The sequence below is a fragment of the Saccopteryx leptura genome, chromosome 6 (genome assembly GCF_036850995.1).
Source record: "Saccopteryx leptura isolate mSacLep1 chromosome 6, mSacLep1_pri_phased_curated, whole genome shotgun sequence".
Lineage (NCBI taxonomy): Eukaryota > Metazoa > Chordata > Mammalia > Chiroptera > Emballonuridae > Saccopteryx > Saccopteryx leptura.
In genome coordinates, this window is record NC_089508.1 from 36,178,536 (window position 1) to 36,197,177 (window position 18,642).

An 18,642-nucleotide genomic window follows, 5' to 3' on the forward strand; every position below is an offset into this window, starting at 1 on the left:
TCAGTTTGTAGGCTTTCCTCCCAAGTGCCGAGGAGGTTAAAACAATATGCATTATTGTTCTGTGAAGTAGGCACTAGTGTTATCTCTATGTTATACCTCACTAGTTTGACTAAAATGAATTTTTTCCTTAAAGTTATTTATTCCAAATTACCTCAATGTAAGCTACATGTATATTTCTATTATAATAAGTAAACCAACAGACTACTGGAAGCCTGAAAATGAAAAGTTACCGTAATACTTTTAGAATCACACTATAGAATCAATAACTTTAAGTCTTGGGGTTTTTTGGGGTTTTTTTTTTTTTACTGTTGTTTTTATTTTGAGAGTACATTTATTAAAACTAGGGACAGTGAAACAAAGGAAAGGCTTAAGACAGAAGAGGCAAGATCCCAGCGACGGGTGTGAGCCTGGGCGGAGCTGCTGTGGCCCCTGGGAAGGGCGAGGAAGAATCAAGCAAAGGAAACTGCCTTGGCCCCTTAGAAAGAGTCACAGAAGCAGAAGATGAGAGCTGGGCTGCGTGGGCTCAGGAAACAAGTTACAGAGGCAAAAGGAAGGACCTCTGAGCCAGGATCAGGGGTTAGCCCTGGCCAGGCTGCCGCTGCCCGCTGCTCTCCCAGTTGCAAGTCTTGTGGGAACCCTTGGAGTTTAGGAAGAAAACACCAAAGATACACACCTAAGAAAAGAAAGTGGGGGGAGGGGGGAGGCACAGGCATGCCCAAGAGAGTCTGTTTGTTTCTTTATTATTCCATAACAGATTCTTTTTTTTTTTTTTTTTTTTTCTGAAGCTGGAAACGTGGAGAGACAGTCAGACAGACTCCCGCATGCGCCCGACCTGGATCCACCCGGCACGCCCACCAGGGGACGACGTTCTGCCCACCAGGGGGCGATGCTCTGCCCCTCTGGGGCAGAGGCCAAGGAGCCATCCCCAGGGCCCGGGCCATCTTTGCTTCAATGGAGCCTTGGCTGCGGGAGGGGAAGAGAGAGACAGAGAGGAAGGAGAGGGGGAGGGGTGGAGAAGCAGATGGGTGCTTCTCCTGTGTGCCCTGGCCGGGAATCGAACCCGGGACTTCTGCACGCCAGGCCGACGCTCTACCACTGAGCCAACCGGCCAGGGCCTATAACCAATTCTTTCTAAGAAAGCCTACCTTATACCACTATGTTCTAATAAGTTTTAGTGAATTTTTAAAATAAGAAACCCTTCTTCTGTTATCTATTACTATAAATTAAGAAAGGAAACTGATCTCTCTGCCAGATTAACAATAATCCTCAGAATTAGGGGGGGGAAAAACACCTCACAAAATATAAGCTAACATGCCACCAAAGTCTAATACGTTTCTTTTGGGGAACAGTGAGATCCTCAAACCTCTGAGCCCACGGTGGGCTGAGCCCTTTCTCTTGCTCCCACAGAAACACTCCATGATCTCTGGATGCTGTGGAATGCAGCCCCGACATAACATGGGTGTTGCATATTATAATGGCTTTACTGGAGCAGCAGTGTTGGAATTATTTATTTGGTTCTTTACAAAACTGCTGTCCAAGATACATTTATTTACCCATAAAATCAAACTGCTTGGTTATATACAAGGATTTTGCATTTTGAAAACATTCTGCAACAACAGATTAATGATTCTCCCAGCATTCCTAACAGCTAACTCACTGGGTTGGTTCCGCATGTACTACTGGAAAGGGCAGCCCGGGCACTGGAAAGTTCCATGGCTTTTGAAAGGTCACCAAGCTGGAGAGAGCACTGTTTTGCTCCGCCTCTGAGTTCCAGATTTCGACACTGGGTGTATAGTTCTGAACCACCTCTGTCTAAAGCAGTTAAATTCTTCATATATAACCTAAGAAATTTTGTGGGCTTTTCTCCTGTGATATTATTTTGGTCAAATTTGTTAACTTTTAAAATTCTTAGTTTTTTTAATTAGATGCTTGCAAACCTTTTAGAAAGAACTTTGTAAGCATAAAAAAAGCATACAAATAATAACTATATCAGCACTGTCCAACATTGTAGCCATGTGCTATATGTGGCCATTGAATATTTACTATGGCTATGTTGTGAGTATAAAGTAGATATCAAATTTCAAAGGCTTACTACAAAAAAATAGTCAAGTATTTCATCAATAACTACTTAACACTGACTGTATATGGTAATGATAATATTTTTAGGTCACTGGGTTAAATAAAATATATTAAAATTAATTTGATGTGTATTTTTTTACATTTTTAAAAAGTGGCTACTAGAAAATTTTAGATTACATATGTGACTTTCATATTATTTAGAATATTCTGTTACCAGGCCACCCATCTAAATTATTCAGTGAGCCTCAAAAACTGGTGAACTCCTCCATGTAAAAAGTTTCAGTTTACAACAAAGATTTAAAATTTTCCATCACCCCTTCACCTTAGGCAAAAGTGAGTTTTAATTCTGATAATGTTAAAACTCTAAAGCATGTTACAAAATCCTACTTACACCATGTAACTTTTGGGCTTCTTTTCCAGCGAGGTTTTTTCCAAGTAATGAGATAAATAGTATAATAATGCCATGAGGAAATTGTCAAGATTCTTATTCCTATGTGGAAATGGAAAAAGAAAAAGAAATCAACACTAACATATTTCAAACATTATTTCCTCATAAAAATATATAAACACAGTATAAGTAGAAATACATGTTATCATGGCTATCATACAACTTACTAATTTCCCATTTAAAATTCTATCTACTATATGTTAAAGATGTAAGAAATCTGATTTTTGTAAACATAACTTTTTGGAAGGTCAGACATTTTGATAATTGATAACTTAAATTGGTATGTTTTGCTTATCAATTAGTTCTAAATTAAAAAAAAATATATACACAAATGACATTTTTCCATTGTTTAAAAAATGTACATAATTAGAGCATCTTCCTAATATGCCAAGGTTGTGGGTTCGATCCCCAGTCAGGGAACATACAAGAATCAATGAATTCATAAATAAGTGGAACAACAAATTGATGTATCTCTCTCTCTCAAAATCAATACATAAAAATTAAAAATAAAATAAAGTAAAAATAAATAAATAAATAAATAATGGCCTGACCAGGCAGTAGCACAGTGGATAGAGTGTCTGACTGGGATGTGGAGGACCCAGGTTTGAAGCCCTGAGGTTGCCAGCTTAAGTGCAGGTTCATCCGGCTTGAGCGCTGGGTTGCTGGCTTGAGCATGGGATCATGGACATGACCCCATGGTCGCTGGCTTGAGCCCAAGGACAATAGCTTGAAGCCCAAGGTCGCTAGCAAGGGGGTCACTTGCTCTGCTGTAGCCCTCCACCCCCCAACCCCCTGTCAAGGCACATGTGAGAAAGCAATCAATAAACAACTAAGGAGCCACAACTAGGAACTGATGCTTCTCATCTCTCTCTCTTCCTGCCTGTCTGTCCCTATCTCTCTCTCTCTGTCATACACACACACAAATGTAGCAAGTAAAAAGTTCTCTCCTCTCACCCCTCTGTTACCATTCTATTCCCTAGTGATAACCATTGTTCTGAGTTTGTTATGAATCCTTTCTAAACTTTCTAAAGCATAGACAATCATATGTGAGTACCCCACCCCAACACACATGCATATACATGAATACATCTTAATTTTTTTTGTAACAAATAGAATAATGCTGTATATACAAATCTAACAACTTGTTTTTGTCACTTACATTTGTGTAGCAAGGACCTCTTTCCATAATACTATGTATAGATATTCCTCACCTTTTTAAACAGCTGAATCTTTATCTCATAACTGATGTAACTAGCCCTCTATTTGGTAGTTATTTAGGTCTTTTAAAAATATTGTAAACATTATTGCAGCAATTATCCTTAGAACCATATCTCTGAGTAACTTCCTAAGTGAAATTGCGAGGACACAGTAAATAGGCATATTGAAGTTTCACAATCTTTTCTCATTTGTTTTTATACTAGAAGTCATTGTTTTCTTTCTAAAATTCTTACAAGACTTCTGCTGCTTCCCTTCTAACCCTAAATGGAAACTGTTACTCCGGCATGCTTTCCTTAACTACGCCTCGAAGGCAGGATGAAGGTGAGCATTGCAGGTTTGTTTCCAAGATATTAATAACTACCTGTCTTAGGCTGGGTGTTCCCAAAAACTGACCCCGAGACAAAAGTTTGAGGGTAAGTAGTTTACTAAGGAAGAGGTCTCAGGAAACATCCGTAGGAGAGAGGGGAAGTGAGATAGGAAAGAGAAGGAAGCCAACAAAGGGGATAACAAGCTCATTATCACTGTGGACAGATGAAGTCCAGGGCTGTAGGGGATTCCGGGAGGCGGTGCAGAAAACCTCTGGAAGTTCTCTTGACAGACGGAAGCTGGGATAGTCATCCACCAACTCTCTGTCTGGCATGTCACGGGCTGAAGGCTGCTTCTGGGGCACTGATTCCCTAGAGCTCCTCGCTTGCCCTGTAGTCAGGCTGAGAGTGCTCCTGCCATGGAACAAGGCTTCAGAGAGAGGATCTCAGGTGTTGGTCAAAGCAGCTGTCATTGACTGCTGAGCGAATGTGGGAGGATTGCCAACGGCACTGGGGACCCAACTCTCATTGAGTACTCAAGTGCAGGCGTCATGTGAAGCACCTTCCATGAACAGCCACGAGACACCAGGACTTCCAACTCTGTATCTGAGGAACCTGAGGCTTAGAAAGGCCAGGAAGCTCACCCAGAGTCCCACACTGAGTACGTGCTGGGGCTGCCAAACACAGCTAATGGAGAAAACTGATCTTCAGTAAATGAGTATCCCCTTGAACTCTCCTATAAATACAGGGCAGCCTTTATGGAACTCGGACAATACGCTCTCCACAGGCCTTGTCTGGGAACCTTACAGTGGGCTCTCGTGACTTCGGGCTGCCTCTCTGTGGCCAGGGTCCTGAGAGCATGGCTTGCATAGATCCAACCCCACAGCCTTTCTTCGAAAATCAGATTCGTCATCATTTATCAGACAGAATTCCTTCAGAATAAAGGATAAAAGATCTAAACTCTCTCACAGCATTACGTACCTCATAAACATTGTCAAAGAGCAGAACCGCTGCATCTCAATCTCTTGTAGCAGAAGCAAAGCAACAACTGAAAAAAATAAAAAATAAAAAGAAGGTGGACAACTGAAAGAGGAGCACAGAGCTGCCTTAGAGGTTCACACCAGATAAGTTGAGGATGAGGAAGCAGCTACTCACATTTAGCATCGTTCAGCGTGACGTTGCCCTGCTGACCTCGCTTCTCCAAGGCTTGAGACGACTTAGCATCTCTTGAGACAAATCTTTTATCTGTCAACCTGTTTTAGAATTTAAGTCTCTAGTAATACTTTAAAAGGCTTTAGTTGTTATTTAATCTATCCTGAAGTGCATGAGGCTTTTACTATAAAGTAATAAGAGCCTAAGTCTCATGCTCAGATTTTGTTTAAGGTAGGATCATTTAGAAATACGTTTTATTAAACATTATATGTACTATACTATGGGTAGGAAGGATGTACACTGCCCAATATAAAACATGTAAAGACCAATTCCATCTAAATTAGATCATTTAATTCATCTATTTAAGGTGTAAATACCATTTTCAGATTTTTATTTTTTTATTTCTTTTGGTATTTTTCTGAAGTTGGAAATGGGGAGGCAGTCAGACAGACTCCCGCATGCGCCCAACCGAGATCCACCCGGCATGCCCACCAGGGGGTGATGCTCTGCCCATCCAGGGCATTGCTCTGTTGCAACCAGAGCCATTCTAGCTCCTGAGGCAGAGGCCATGGAGCCATCCTCAGCGCCTGGGCCAACTTTGCTCCAATGGAGCCTTGGCTGTGGGAGGGGAGGAGAGAAAAAGGAAGGAGAGGGGGAGGGGTGGAGAAGCAGATGGGCGCTTCTCCTGTGTGCCTTGGCCAGGAATCGAACCCCGGACTCCTGCATGCCAGGCTGACGCTCTACCACTGAGCCAACCAGCCAGGGCCAATATCATTTTCAGATTTTAAAAAAAGTATAGCTTGACTGGTAGTGGCACAGTGGATAAAGTGTCAACCCAGCATGGTCGCAGGATCAAAACCCCGAGATTTCTGGCTCTGAGCACAGGCTTGTCAGCGTGGGGTTTCTGGCTTGAGCGGGGGAATCACCCACATGATCCCAAAGCTCGCCAACTTAAGCCCAAAAGACCTTGGCATGAAAAGCCCAAGGTCACTGGCTTGAGCAAGGGGACACTGGTTTACCCTGGTCAAGGCACATACAAGAAGCAATCAATGTACAACTCAAGTGAAAGCAACTACAAGTTGATACCTCTCACCCTCTCTCTCCCTTCTTCTCTCTTAAAATTTAAAAACAAACAAACAAACAAAAAATATATATATACATATATACACACATAAAAGTATAGTATAAAAAATCTAAAAATTTGCTAATAGGTAAATTATTACAGGAATACATTTATGAGGACTATTGCAACTCCCCCCATCATTATGAAATAGTTCATGTTCTTTACTTCATGGGTGTTTACTTTTCAATCTGGAAGAACGGAAATGATAGTTTCTTAAGAGTCTATAAAAGCTTGGCCTGTTCTGCTGAGAGTTTCTATCATGGTTGGGAAGTTAAGATACCTGTCCGAGGCTGTACCATCAATTTCAGCAAAGTGAACTGCTTTGCCTTTCTTTCCTTTTTCTTTGACTTCTACTGCAGGTGTAAAACTGTAGAAATGAGAAAATTAGGAACTTCATCATTTCCCCGGGGAAAATGAATCATATCATGGCCATAGCTCGTGTAACCTTAGGACTAGGATATATCATGAGTGGAGACTAAAGAGAATTTGAGGCACAGCAGAACTCAACTTATGTATTTACATATGAAATAGACATCTAGAAAAATATTACAACTTCAGACTTTATATTCAGCCCCTACATATCAGCAGCCTCCAGAATAGCATCATATATAAAACATGTCCATCTGAAAACGTCGTAGTAACTTCACAAGAAACAAGGTTCATGATAGGTTTGGAAGAATGTTCATTTCATTCATTAAGTATCCTTTTCTCAGTCCCAGCCCCATAATTCAAAGTTTCTCACCTTATTAGTTTTCCTGAGATAATTTGAGGCTGGGGAGCCCAAAATAATACATTTGAAAGAATACATTTGGGATTATCATGTAGATCCAGTCTATGAACTAAGTCAAACAGACTTAGAATTATAAAATCAAAATTTTGAGGTTAGAGGATATCGAAAAGGTCGTCTAGTAAATGGCTGTCACATTACTGATGGAGAGAACAAAAGCTCCGAGAAGCTGACTCATGTCTCACGGTTTGAAAGTCGTGGTGGGCACTGCCTGCCCTTAGCCAATAGTCTAGCATTTACAGCTAAACCTCTAGTCCAGGGGTCCTCAAACTAAGGCCCGCGGGCCGCATGCAGCCCCCTGAGGCCATTTATCCGGCCCCTACCGCACTTCCAGAAGGGGCACCTCTTTCATTGGTGGTCAGTGAGAGGAGCATAGTTCCCATTGAAATACTGGTCAGTTTGTTGATTTAAATTTACTTGTTCTTTATTTTAAATATTGTATTTGTTCCCGTTTTGTTTTTTTACTTTAAAATAAAATATGTGCAGTGTGCATAGGGATTTGTTCATAGTTTTTTTTTATAGTCCGGCCCTCCAACGGTCTGAGGGACAGTGAACTGGCCCCCTGTGTAAAAAGTTTGGGGACCCCTGCTCTAGTCCTTATTCTCTGGCCCCTGGACATGCCTTCCCTACTTCACACTTGTCCGAGTGACATTTCACTTGACTGAAGTCATTCTCTAGCTCCCTGGTGAAATGGATTTCTTTGTGAGTACCCTGCCATGGCTCTAGAGGCAGTCTACACTCTCAGTGCAGATGGAATCACTAAAAAAAATCACTAGTAATCATTGAAAACTGTCCTTTGAAGTACACCTCTGTGGTTTGTTCCCAAACCACAGCCTGAGCTGGTTCTGCACCCTCCTGCAGACTTCCCCGCCTCCCCCTCAATCTGACAACCCATTTAAAATCTGGTCCTTTCATAGACTGCATTTTGGTCATGTGTTTTCCTAATATTACAACATAATCCTGTTGTTTCCCTTTGCCCTGAAATGAATGAGAAAAACATCTTATTTTCCCTGTAGAATTGATCACTAAAGTGCAGAGGGCTGGACCACTCTTGGCTTCCACTCAAGTTAGAGCTCTTCAGTGGTTTATTAGCAGTCTTTCCTGAGGCCATAATGAGAACAAGAGGTTCAGGGCTTCTGGCGATGTAGTTTCCTCTGCTGTCTGTCCTCAGGGGAGTTGAGGACATTGGCAAAGACTCAGACAGGCTACTGGTTCTCTCCCAGCTGGGAGTAGGGGCACTTGAAACAAGAAGGGATAGGACTACTGACACCATGTCAGAGAGAAGCATGCCTCACGGGCCAACCAAAATGTGGCCCATGAATAAAGGTATTCTTTCTTTTTTTTTTTTTTAACATTAGCTGGTGGTACCTATTAAATCACAACTTTTCTTTCTTCCTCTTCCTTTCTTTCTTCCTTTTTCCCCTTCTTTTCTTCCTTTTTATTGATTTTAAAGAGAGAGGAAGGGGGAGAGGGAGAGACAGAAACATCGATTTGTTTCTCCATGTGCCCTAACTGGGGATCCAATTGGCAATCTTTGCGTGCAGAACAATGCTTTAATTCCCTCTTTTTTTTAAAAAAAAAAAAAAAAAAAGAGTTTTATTTACTGATTTGAGAGAGAGAGAGAGAAGTGGAGAGAGAGTAAGAGAGAGAGAGAAAGAAACATCAATTTGTTTTTCCACTTATTTATGCATTCATTGGCTGTTTATTGTATATATACCCCAACCAAGGTTCAAACCTGCAACCCTGGCACATCAGGAGAATGCTCTAACCAACTGAGCTACCCAGCCAGGGCTGTGTCATTTCTTGCATGGAGGAAATGGTTATCCTGTTGTAATATGACAGATATCTCCCTCAGGGTATAATCTGAAAAGGTAAGGCAAGATCTGCCCGTGCTAGGTATTCTCTGAAGGGAAAGATTTCCAGTGTCATTCATCCAGGAAAGATGCCAGGAAACCCAAGGTGGGGGAGAGGAAAGGAACCTTCTCTTGATTTGAACTTGAGACTACCTAGGAGTCTGCAAACTCCTGTTGGCTAGCAGGTTTATAGTAAAAGGTGGCCTACCTCACGTGGAAGGAAACTAAAACCAAGGAAGAGGTTTCCAGATAGAATGTGAATACCCCTAGGATCAAGCTGGTACTTTGCAAAGCAGATGATCTGGATTCATGACATTCCAAATTTCTTTCCTATTTCTGGCTGCTCTTTCCTGGTCTCCTGAAGCCCCTTTTCCCAATTATGTTCCCTAAATGAGGACCTATCTCCAGGTTCCATCTGGTTACTCACTTCACTTCCTCTGAGTAATTCATCTGCTTAACTAACACTAATAACTCACAAATTTATATTTAAGGTTCAGATCTTTCTGCAGACATATAAATGAATACATCTGCCTATTGGATACCTTTGCTTGGGCATCCTATAGACACCCCAAACTCAAGATGTCCAAGACTGAACTCATTCCCCTTGAACTTGTATTTACTATTCCTATTTCCCCCATTTCAGCAAAGAAGTGCCACCACTCACCCAGAAGTCCAAGTCAGAAAACGTGTCATTCTTGATTCCTCTATCACTCTTAAGCCCTTAATCAGTTAATTCTTCAATATCTTTTTTTTATAGATTTTAATTATTGACTTTAGAAAGAGGAGAGAAAGAGAAAGGTTGGAGGGGGGCCAAGCAGGAAGCATCAATTCGTAGCTACTTCTCATTTGTGCCTTGACCCAGCAAGCCCGGGGCTTCGAACAGGCAACCTCAGCATTCCTGGTCAATGCCTTATCCACTGCGCCACCAGAGGTCACACCAGTATCTTTTCAATTTCTCTACTTCCCTCTTTTCCCTCTGCCACCATTTTAATTTTAGCCACCATTATCAACCAACGAAATTTTTGCAGTTGCTTCTTAGTTGATCTCCCTGCCTTCAGTCTTGTCTCCCTCCAAACTATTTCCTGCGCTGTAAGCAGAGTCATTTTCCTAAGATGCAGTTCTAATCACGTTACTTCCCTGCTTATAACCCTTTGGTGGCTCTCCTGAACCCTCTGAATAAATTATAACTTCCTCAGCATGGTGTGCAAGACCTTTCGTGATCTTGCCCTGGTCTACTTTCTCTCTTCATACTTGGAACTCTATACCCAGCTGCTGAACTAAGTGCAGTCCCAAACATGTCACATGCCTTCTCAAGAATGGGCTTTTTGTACATGCTGTTCCTTCTGCCTAGAATATACTCTTCTCCTCCTCAACCAAATCTCCCTTTGCCTTGTCAACTCCTTCTCCTCCTCAGGTCTTGGCTTAGTTATCACCTTCTCTGGGAAGCCTGCCCTGTCTCCTGGGCTTCAGGAAATGGGTACTGGGTCAGGTACCTGGGTGAATGTGGTTTTCCTCTGCCCTAACCCAGCCCACTGAGGCAGCAGTAGCAGTTACTGGTGAATGAGCTCCAAGGGGTACCCCAGGGAAGAGTTAGGGTCAGCAACAGTGCCACCAAAAGCTTGACCTTCCAGGAGCAGCCTGGAAGGGTTTGGTTTATTTTCACTGAGGAGAGCAGCATAGGTATCCCTCCTTGTACTTTCAAATTCCTCTGCTTTCCATCTATACTATCTCCTTCCCACCGTACTCAGTGGAAAAACTGGTTCTATCTTTTCCATCCAACCCTGTGATCTTGATCATATTCCTACCTTCCTTCTTTTCCCTCTCTTCTCCCAAAACAAACAATTTTCCTGCTTTTAAAACAAAACCAACAAAAACCACTCTCTCTTTTCATACTGGGCCCCATAAGAGTTATCATCTCTTTCCTTTTTCACTGGTAAAATTTACTGAAAGGAGTACTCTATTTTTGCTAGTTTCCATCTTTATCTCAGATTCTCTCCTTATCTAGTTTCTCCCCATATCCAGTTTCTACCCTACTGCCCTCCTGAAACTGGTGCTCACCCTAGCAATCCTAGCTTGCTAAATCTAAAGACCTCTTTTTCGTATTTGCCCCACCCTGAGCTCTCTTTAGCATCGAACTTTGCACAACACTCTTCACTCCAATCCCTCTTCTTAGAATATCTTCTTTTGCCTTTGAGGCCCTGTGTGTCTCAGGGTTTTTCCTCCGACCTTCTAATCACTCTTCCTCCTTAGCGACCTCTAGAATGAGTCTTTGACTCTCCGTTCTTCTGCAAGTCATCTCTCCTTGGATTGCTGCATAATTGTCTTGTCTCCCTAGTTCTAATCTCACCCCTCCATGCTACCATGGGAGAGGGCTTTCTACAGTGTTGGGCAGATAAAATATATTATGCTCACTTTGTTAAAGATGGCACTGCCCATGTGGAAGCCCGTCACCCAGGTGATAATATTAATTGGCCTTCTTGCTTGAGATGGGCATGATTATATTAATGTGTGTTGGGGCAGGCTGTGGGCAGGCAGGATCCTTGTAGCCTGGGGCTTGGTTTTGGGACTAAGCTTTTCCCACCCTTTTTGATGTAGGGTGGTGCACTCTCATGAGGAATCCCATTAGGCCTCAGATAAGTGACTCTGTATCAGAGACTTCCATGTTTGTATATTGGATTAAAGGTTTTGAATCTACACTATAAAGTGGGGCAGACTGGGAGCTTGCTCTCTCTTAGTTCCTGAGATTAGGATCAGAGAGGAGAGCAGGGAAAGGCCATGTGGAGGAGGCCAGGAGAAACAGCCAAGATGGTGGAGTGCTGAGGGAGAAGCCAGTTTGTGCAGAGTTTGTGCAGGAGAAGGAGATGGGAAACAGAGGTGAATAAGTCTGGTGAGCTAGGAACCTTTGATTCTAGGAAACTCAGAGAAGTCAGTGGCTTTGTGAGCACTGAATGAGTGGGGACTGGAGCCCAGTGTGGGTTTTTACTTGTCTGCCGGGTGCAAGCTAGGATTAAAGCTAATGGCCCACCAATTCTTGGCTCTGTTGTTTCATTACCATCTGTCCAAATCCAATGCGAACCTGCATGGGCCAGGCTGCTGTGATGGTGGCCGTGGCTACTGGCCCTACTGGCTTTACATACAGCATGGATGTAGTGCTGTCATGTATGCTCAGTAACGGCTTGTGTACCCTTGCCAAACAGAGCTAGGTCTGAGAGCAATGACGGAACTGGCCTTCTGCCTCTGTGGCACCCACCCTTACCACTGTCGCTCCTCAACCCCCTCTTTCCTCTGCCCTGTCTCATCACCATAGAATGGGGTGACATAAGTCTCTGCAGCATTATCTCTGAAAAAAAGAGCATGTTCCAGCTCATAAGTCCTCTCTGATTTGAAACCTACACTTGAACTTGTGATAGGATGTGCTTAGAGTTTAAAAGAGAATCCGGGCCCTGGCCGGTTGGCTCAGTGGTAGAGCGTCAGCCTGGTGTGCAGGAGTCCCGGGTACAATTCCCAGCCAGGGCACACAAGAGAAGCACCCATCTGCTTCTCCACCCCTCCCCCTCTCCTTCCTCTGTGTCTCTCTCTTCCCCTCCCGCAGCCAAGACTCCACTGGAGCAAAGTTGGCCCGGGCGCTGAGGACGGCTCTATAGCCTCTGCCTCAGGCACTAGAATGGCTCTGGTTACAACAGAGCAACGCCCCAGATGGGCAGAGCATCACCCCCAGTTGGGCATGCCGGGTGGATCCCGGTCGGGCGCATGCGGAAGTCTGTCTGACTGCCTCCCCGTTTCCAACTTCAGAAAAATAAAAAATAAAAAAAAAGAGAGAGAGAGAGAATCCATACCTATATTTCCATCAAATTTAAACACTAACTCTGACCTAAATCATACACAGATCTGCTTTCCTCTTCCTTAGTACTGTTCCTAGCTGCTGGACTTCCCAGGTAATCCTGATACTTTGAGGCTCGCCACACCTCGCTGCTTTAACACAAAGCAGGCCCACTACAAAACAGCTGCCCCTGCCCCCCCCCCCCACTACTCTGCATGGATTCCTCTCCCCTTCACTCCTAAATGCCTCCAATTTGTAAATTCCACAGAGTCTGGAGCTTGTTTTTTTTGTTTGTTTGTTTTAACTTTTAAAATTGAAGTATAATTTACATGTAGTAAATTACATAACTTTTAAGTGGACAGTGTTGTAAGGTACCAAAAAGCTGCAAAATTAATATTGATATTCTAGAAGGAAAGGTCAGGCTTTCCTGTCCCGTCCTCCTTTGGGAAGGGGGAGGGAGAAGAATGTAGAAGTTTCTGGCTTGCAAGAACAATGGGTCATTTAGTTTTAAATCTAAAATAAAGGTTAACTGAGAAACTTCTCTTTCATTGGGATACAGAATTTACATACCACCTTACAATGATTGTAGTTCCTCCCCCTTCCTGGAATCCTGAGAGTAACATACCTCTAGGCAAAGGAAGGAAGATGAACCCTAAAAGATTGTAAATATCTTTGATTGTATTACCCTGGAAGTCTTAATGTTTCTGTGTATCCCCTAAACAAATGTTGTAAGCTTATGCCATGATGTCATGCTCTCCCCCACCCGTGTGTGATCAAGGGTATATGAACAGCCCCTGAGATGTTTTGGGGGCACATGATTTGGGTTTGCAACTGCCCCATGTCAGCCATATGTGGCTGGCATATTTAATAAATCTCCTCCTTTAATAAAACTCTTCAAATTTCATCTGAACTTGGTGTCTCTACATAAACCCGCGGAATTGAGAAACAGGTACTTGACAACAGACAGCTTGATGAATTTTTTACTATTTATACCCATATAACCACCACCCAGATCACTACATAGTCCATTTCCAGTACTTCAGAAGATGTTCTTGTACCTTCCCTGAGTCCTTGCCACTTGATAACTCCCCAAGGATGACCGTTATTTTTACCTCTATCATCATCACAGGTTTGGTTTTGGGATTTTTTGTCTGTTATTTTAAGCTCACAAATAGAATCATACATTATTTACATTTTTGTGTCTGGCCTTTCTTGTTTAACATTATGCCATATAATCTACCTTTTAAATCAACCATCCCATGTATATTCTCTAAAATTAGTGGAAATCAATCAAGCTATTTTCAAAGAATTTGGTAATAAACCAAAAAAAACAAAAACCTTTAGCTTCTGAATATATTTTACAAATAAGAAAGTCAGTGTAAAGTTGTTATCTGTGAATTTATTAGAAGGCTTATATAAGAAATAGTGCCACCTGAGGTGGGTTATTATTAGATTAGTACTGAAAATTAGTGTGAAAAATAATACAAATTTAACTTCATTTACAAAGAAGGGCAGTAAGTAAAAAGCATGGTCCAATTTTCATCACAGAAGAGAGGATCAAGATGGCCTTTAAATATATATATGAAGATTGAAAAAAAAAAGGCCAGTACTTAAAATTTTACATTCGCATGTTCTTGTGCTTTAAAATGTATTTTGCCTAGCCCTGGCCATGTAGCTCAGTTGGTTAAGAGCGTCATCCTGACATGCTAAGGCTGAGGGTGTGATTTCCACTCACACATACAAGAATCAACCAATGAACACATAAATAAGTAGAATAAATCAATATTTCTCCCCCCCCCTCTCTAAAATCAATCAATAAAAGTTAAAATGTATTTTGTCTGTCTAACCCCAAAGCTATCTTGCACACTGAGTGTATGTTTCAGGAACTACTCAACAGAATTTCCTGTGGCACATCTCAGAACAAAAACTAAAATTACTCTTTGGAAATGATAGATTACTCAAATGCTGAAATAAATACTCTATGAAATATAAACTTTTTGTGTGTGTGAGAGACACAGAGAGGGACAGATGGGGACAGACAGGTAGGGAGAGAGATGAGAAGCATCAGTTCTTCATTGTGCCACCATAGTTGTTCATTGATTGCTTTCTCATATGTGACTTGACTGGGAGGCTAGAGCAGAACGAGTGACCTCTCGCTCAAGCCAACGACCTTGGGCTCAAGCCAGTGAGCTTGGGCTTCAAGCCAGCAACCATGGGGTCATGTCTATGATCCCGTGCTCAAGCCAGTGACTCAAGTCAGCGCTCAAGCTGGTGAGCCCGCGCTTAAGTAGGTGACCTCAGGGTTTCGAACCTGGGTTCTCTGCATCCCAGTCCAACGTTCTATCCACTGTGCCACTGCCTGGTCAGGCTGAAATACTGTATAAACTTTTGATTATGACTCTAATATACTGTTTAGCCTTTAAATTATTTAGGTTTGACATTAAATATAATGTAACTATAAATTATATCTGCTTAGCTAACTCCTTTCCTGAACTTCATTTGTCCAACAGTCTAAAAGACGTATCCGCCTGACCAGTGGTGGCTCAATGGATAGAGAATTGACCCAGGACCCTGAGGGCCTCGGTTCAAAAACCCAAGGTCACCAGATTGAGCACCGGCTCACCATCTTGAGCACAGAGTCACCAGCTTGAGCATGGGGTCATCGACATAATCCAGTGGTCGCTGTTTTGAGCCCAAAGGTCTTTGGCTTGAGCAAGGGGTCACTGGCTCCGTTTGAGCCCCTGAGTCAAGGCACATAAGAGAAGCAATCAATGAACAACTAAGGTGACGTAACTACGAGTTGATGCCTCTCATCTCTCTCCTCCCACTCTCTTCCTTTCAGTCTGTTTCTCTCTCAAATCAATTTTTAAAAATTTAAAAAACATCCTGACCAGGCGGTGGTGCAGTGAATAGAGCATCAGACTGGTATGCAGAGGACCCAGGTTGGAAACCCCGAGGTTACCAGCTTCAGTGTCGCGTCACTTGCTTGAGCCCAAAGGTCGCCGGCTTGAAGCCCAAGGTTACTGGCTTGAGAAAGGGGTCACTTGCTCTGCTGTAGCCCCCTGGTCAAGGCACATAGGAGAAAGCAATCAATGAACAACCAAGGAGCTGCAACAAAGAATTAATGCTTTTCATCTCTCTCCTTTCCAGTCTGTCTGTCCCTATCTGTCCCTCTCTCTGTCTCTCTGTGTCTGTCACACACACACACACACACACACACACACACAGACAAAAATTTTTTTTAAAGAAATTATAAAACATATATCTAAGTGAACATGTCATAGCATCCTCAAACACATCACCTCTTTTATTCTGTATATGATGATGGCCAATCCTAGCCACCCAATCACCCAACCCAGATATCTGGGGGTCAACCTAAACACCTACTTCTACCTCTCCCTTCACACCCAGGCATCACATTCTATCAATTCTATCCAAACAGCCTGTGAAATTCAATCTCTTAAATATTTTGTCTTGCATCCTTCTATTGCTACCATCATGGACTTAATCCTGACTCTATTTCTTACCTGTATAATTAATGATATTTGTAATCCTCTACAACTAACCTTCTAATTGGACCCCTGCCTCTAGTCTTCCTGTGCTTGAATCTAGTTGGTTTATTAAGCAACATTTGGTGAATGTCTACTTCGTGAAGTTCTGTAGATGGCTGCAGGGTCACCAGGATGAGTAAGATAGCTCCTGCCAGAGGGGCTTACATCTGCTTACATAAGCAGATACTTAGTTTCTTCTCTATACCCTTTTGTATTGCTTGAATTTTTTTTTTTTACCCCAAGCACATGCAATTTTTATAAAAGCTATAATAAAGTTTTATTAAAATTTACCTTCTGAATTCAAGAGTTTTGGTTTCATCTTTCCAGTACCACATGCCCAATCGTAATCCCAACTGCTGTAAAATTAAATGATTGCAGTAAAAATTAAAAGTTGTTTACAATCCTCGTGTCACAATAAACAGTTAACAATAATTCCCACTAGTTGCTCTTTATAGCATAAAGATGTAGAATCTTTTTCTTTTTAATTTCTTTTTCTTTTTTTAAAAAATTTATTCATTTTTTTAGAAAGGAGAGAGAGAGAGGGAGAGAAGAGAGAGACAGAGAGAGAGAAGGGGGAGGAGCAGGAAGCATCAACTCCCATATGTGCCTTGACCAGGCAAGCCCAGGGTTTCGAACCGGCGACCGCAGTATTTCCCGGTCTACACTTTATCTACTGCGCCACCACAGGTCAGGCAAGATGTAGAATCTTAAAGTGGTTTTTTGTTTGTTTTTCCATTCGAAGCCAGGAGTTTCTCCTATTTGATTGTTTTTAAGTGTTAAGTGAAAGGAAGGAAGGAAGGAAGGAAGGAACGAACGAACGAAGGGAAGGAATGTAAGTTACAAAACTTAGCCTGCACTACCTCAAGTCCCATCATAGCAACTGAGCGATTAATTGAGACTCGGACCACAACAAACTGATACCCGGGACAGCCTGAACCTTGGAGGGAGTTACACATTCCTGAGTAGGAACCTGCGACACTGGCCGCCCTCCGAGGGAGTCCAAGAGAACTAGGGCAGCCCTCAGCCCCGTAGCTGCGGCTGCGGGGTTTCCCCCCCCTGCGGGGTCCCCTCTTCCTCCCCCCCCTTCCTCCCCCCCCTTCCTCCCCCCCCTTCCTCCCCCCCCCCTTCCTCCCCCCCCCTTCCTCCCCCCCCCCCCCCCCCGCCACTCGGCCCCCCGCCCCCCGGCCTGCCCAGAGCAGGGTGCCCCGCCCCTCGCCCCCCGCCCCCGCCTGCCCAAAGCAGGGTGCCCCGCCCCCTGCCCCTCGTCCCCGCCTGCCCAGAGCAGCGTGCCCCGCCCCTCGCCCCTCGCCCCTCGCCCTCCGCCCCCGCCTGCCCAGAGCAGCGTGCCCCGCCCCCCGCCCCTCGCCCCTCGCCCTCCGCCCCCGCCTGCCCAAAGCAGGGTGCCCCGCCCCCTGCCCCTCGTCCCCGCCTGCCCAGAGCAGCGTGCCCCGCCCCTCGCCCCTCGCCCCTCGCCCCTCGCCCCTCGCCCCTCGCCCCTCGCCCCTCGCCCCTCGCCCCTCGCCCTCCGCCCCCGCCTGCCCAAAGCAGGGTGCCCCGCCCCCTGCCCCTCGTCCCCGCCTGCCCAGAGCAGCGTGCCCCGCCCCTCGCCCCTCGCCCCTCGCCCCTCGCCCCTCGCCCCTCGCCCCTCGCCCCCCGCCCCCGCCTGCCCAAAGCAGGGTGCCCCGCCCCCTGCCCGTCGTCCCAGCCCGCCCAGAGCAGCGTGCCCCGCCCCTCGTCCCCCGCCCCCGCCCCCGCCTGTCCAGAGCAAGGTGGTGAGGCGGTACTGTCGCACACACGGCGATACATAATCAATTCTGGCCCTTTGCAGAGTGCACTGCTACAGTTTTGCTTTTGTAGGCACTGTGCCCGCGCTCGCCCAGCGCCCGGCGCCCGGGGGCGGGGGGGACGGACACGGGAACGGGGCTGCCTTCTCCCGCCGTGGGGTCGGGGGGACCCTGCTGCGCTCACCTCCTGCCGGGAAACTGCTAGCGTTTCCATTCGCCTCTTCCTGCTGGACTCGTCCCACGCTGGAAACATAGCCTCCCTCCGCCCGCCTCACGGCGTCGCCGGGGCAACCGGCCGAGCGGGCGCGGCGAAATCGCCGCGGGGAGCGAGCTGGCGCGAACGGAGGCTCCTGTTCCTGCTGCGAGCGGCAGCCGGCGCGGGTCCGGGAGGCCCCTGGGCATCGCCGTTGTTCGGTCTACCTGACGACAGTCTTTGCTGTGGTGGCTGATTGCAGTATCCACGGCGAAGCCGCCCGGGGGTAGGGGGGTAGTGGGGTGGGGGTGTATTTCACGAAGGACTGA

The 18,642-nt window shown here is 44.7% G+C and overlaps 1 protein-coding gene across 4 annotated transcripts in view; it reads right to left on the reverse strand.

Annotated features, from left to right (window-relative positions):
* PPP1R36 (protein phosphatase 1 regulatory subunit 36) overlaps positions 1–18,420 on the reverse strand; it is a 28,514-nt gene extending 10,094 nt beyond the window's left edge. Inside the window, exons 1-6 of one of the 4 annotated variants that reach the window (XM_066341932.1) lie at positions 18,305–18,420; positions 16,628–16,692; positions 6,606–6,692; positions 5,206–5,303; positions 5,032–5,098; positions 2,471–2,569 (exon numbers count right to left, since the gene is read on the reverse strand). In XM_066341932.1, the coding sequence (XP_066198029.1) occupies positions 2,471–2,569; positions 5,032–5,098; positions 5,206–5,303; positions 6,606–6,692; positions 16,628–16,692; positions 18,305–18,373 (485 nt within the window). In that variant the 5' untranslated portion in view covers positions 18,374–18,420. Of the gene's footprint in view, positions 1–2,470; positions 2,570–5,031; positions 5,099–5,205; positions 5,304–6,605; positions 6,693–16,627; positions 16,693–17,257; positions 17,313–18,304 lie in introns of those variants that run through there. The other 3 variants (XM_066341933.1, XM_066341934.1, XM_066341935.1) reach the window with 3 other exon arrangements.
* Positions 18,421–18,642: the final 222 nt, after the last annotated feature.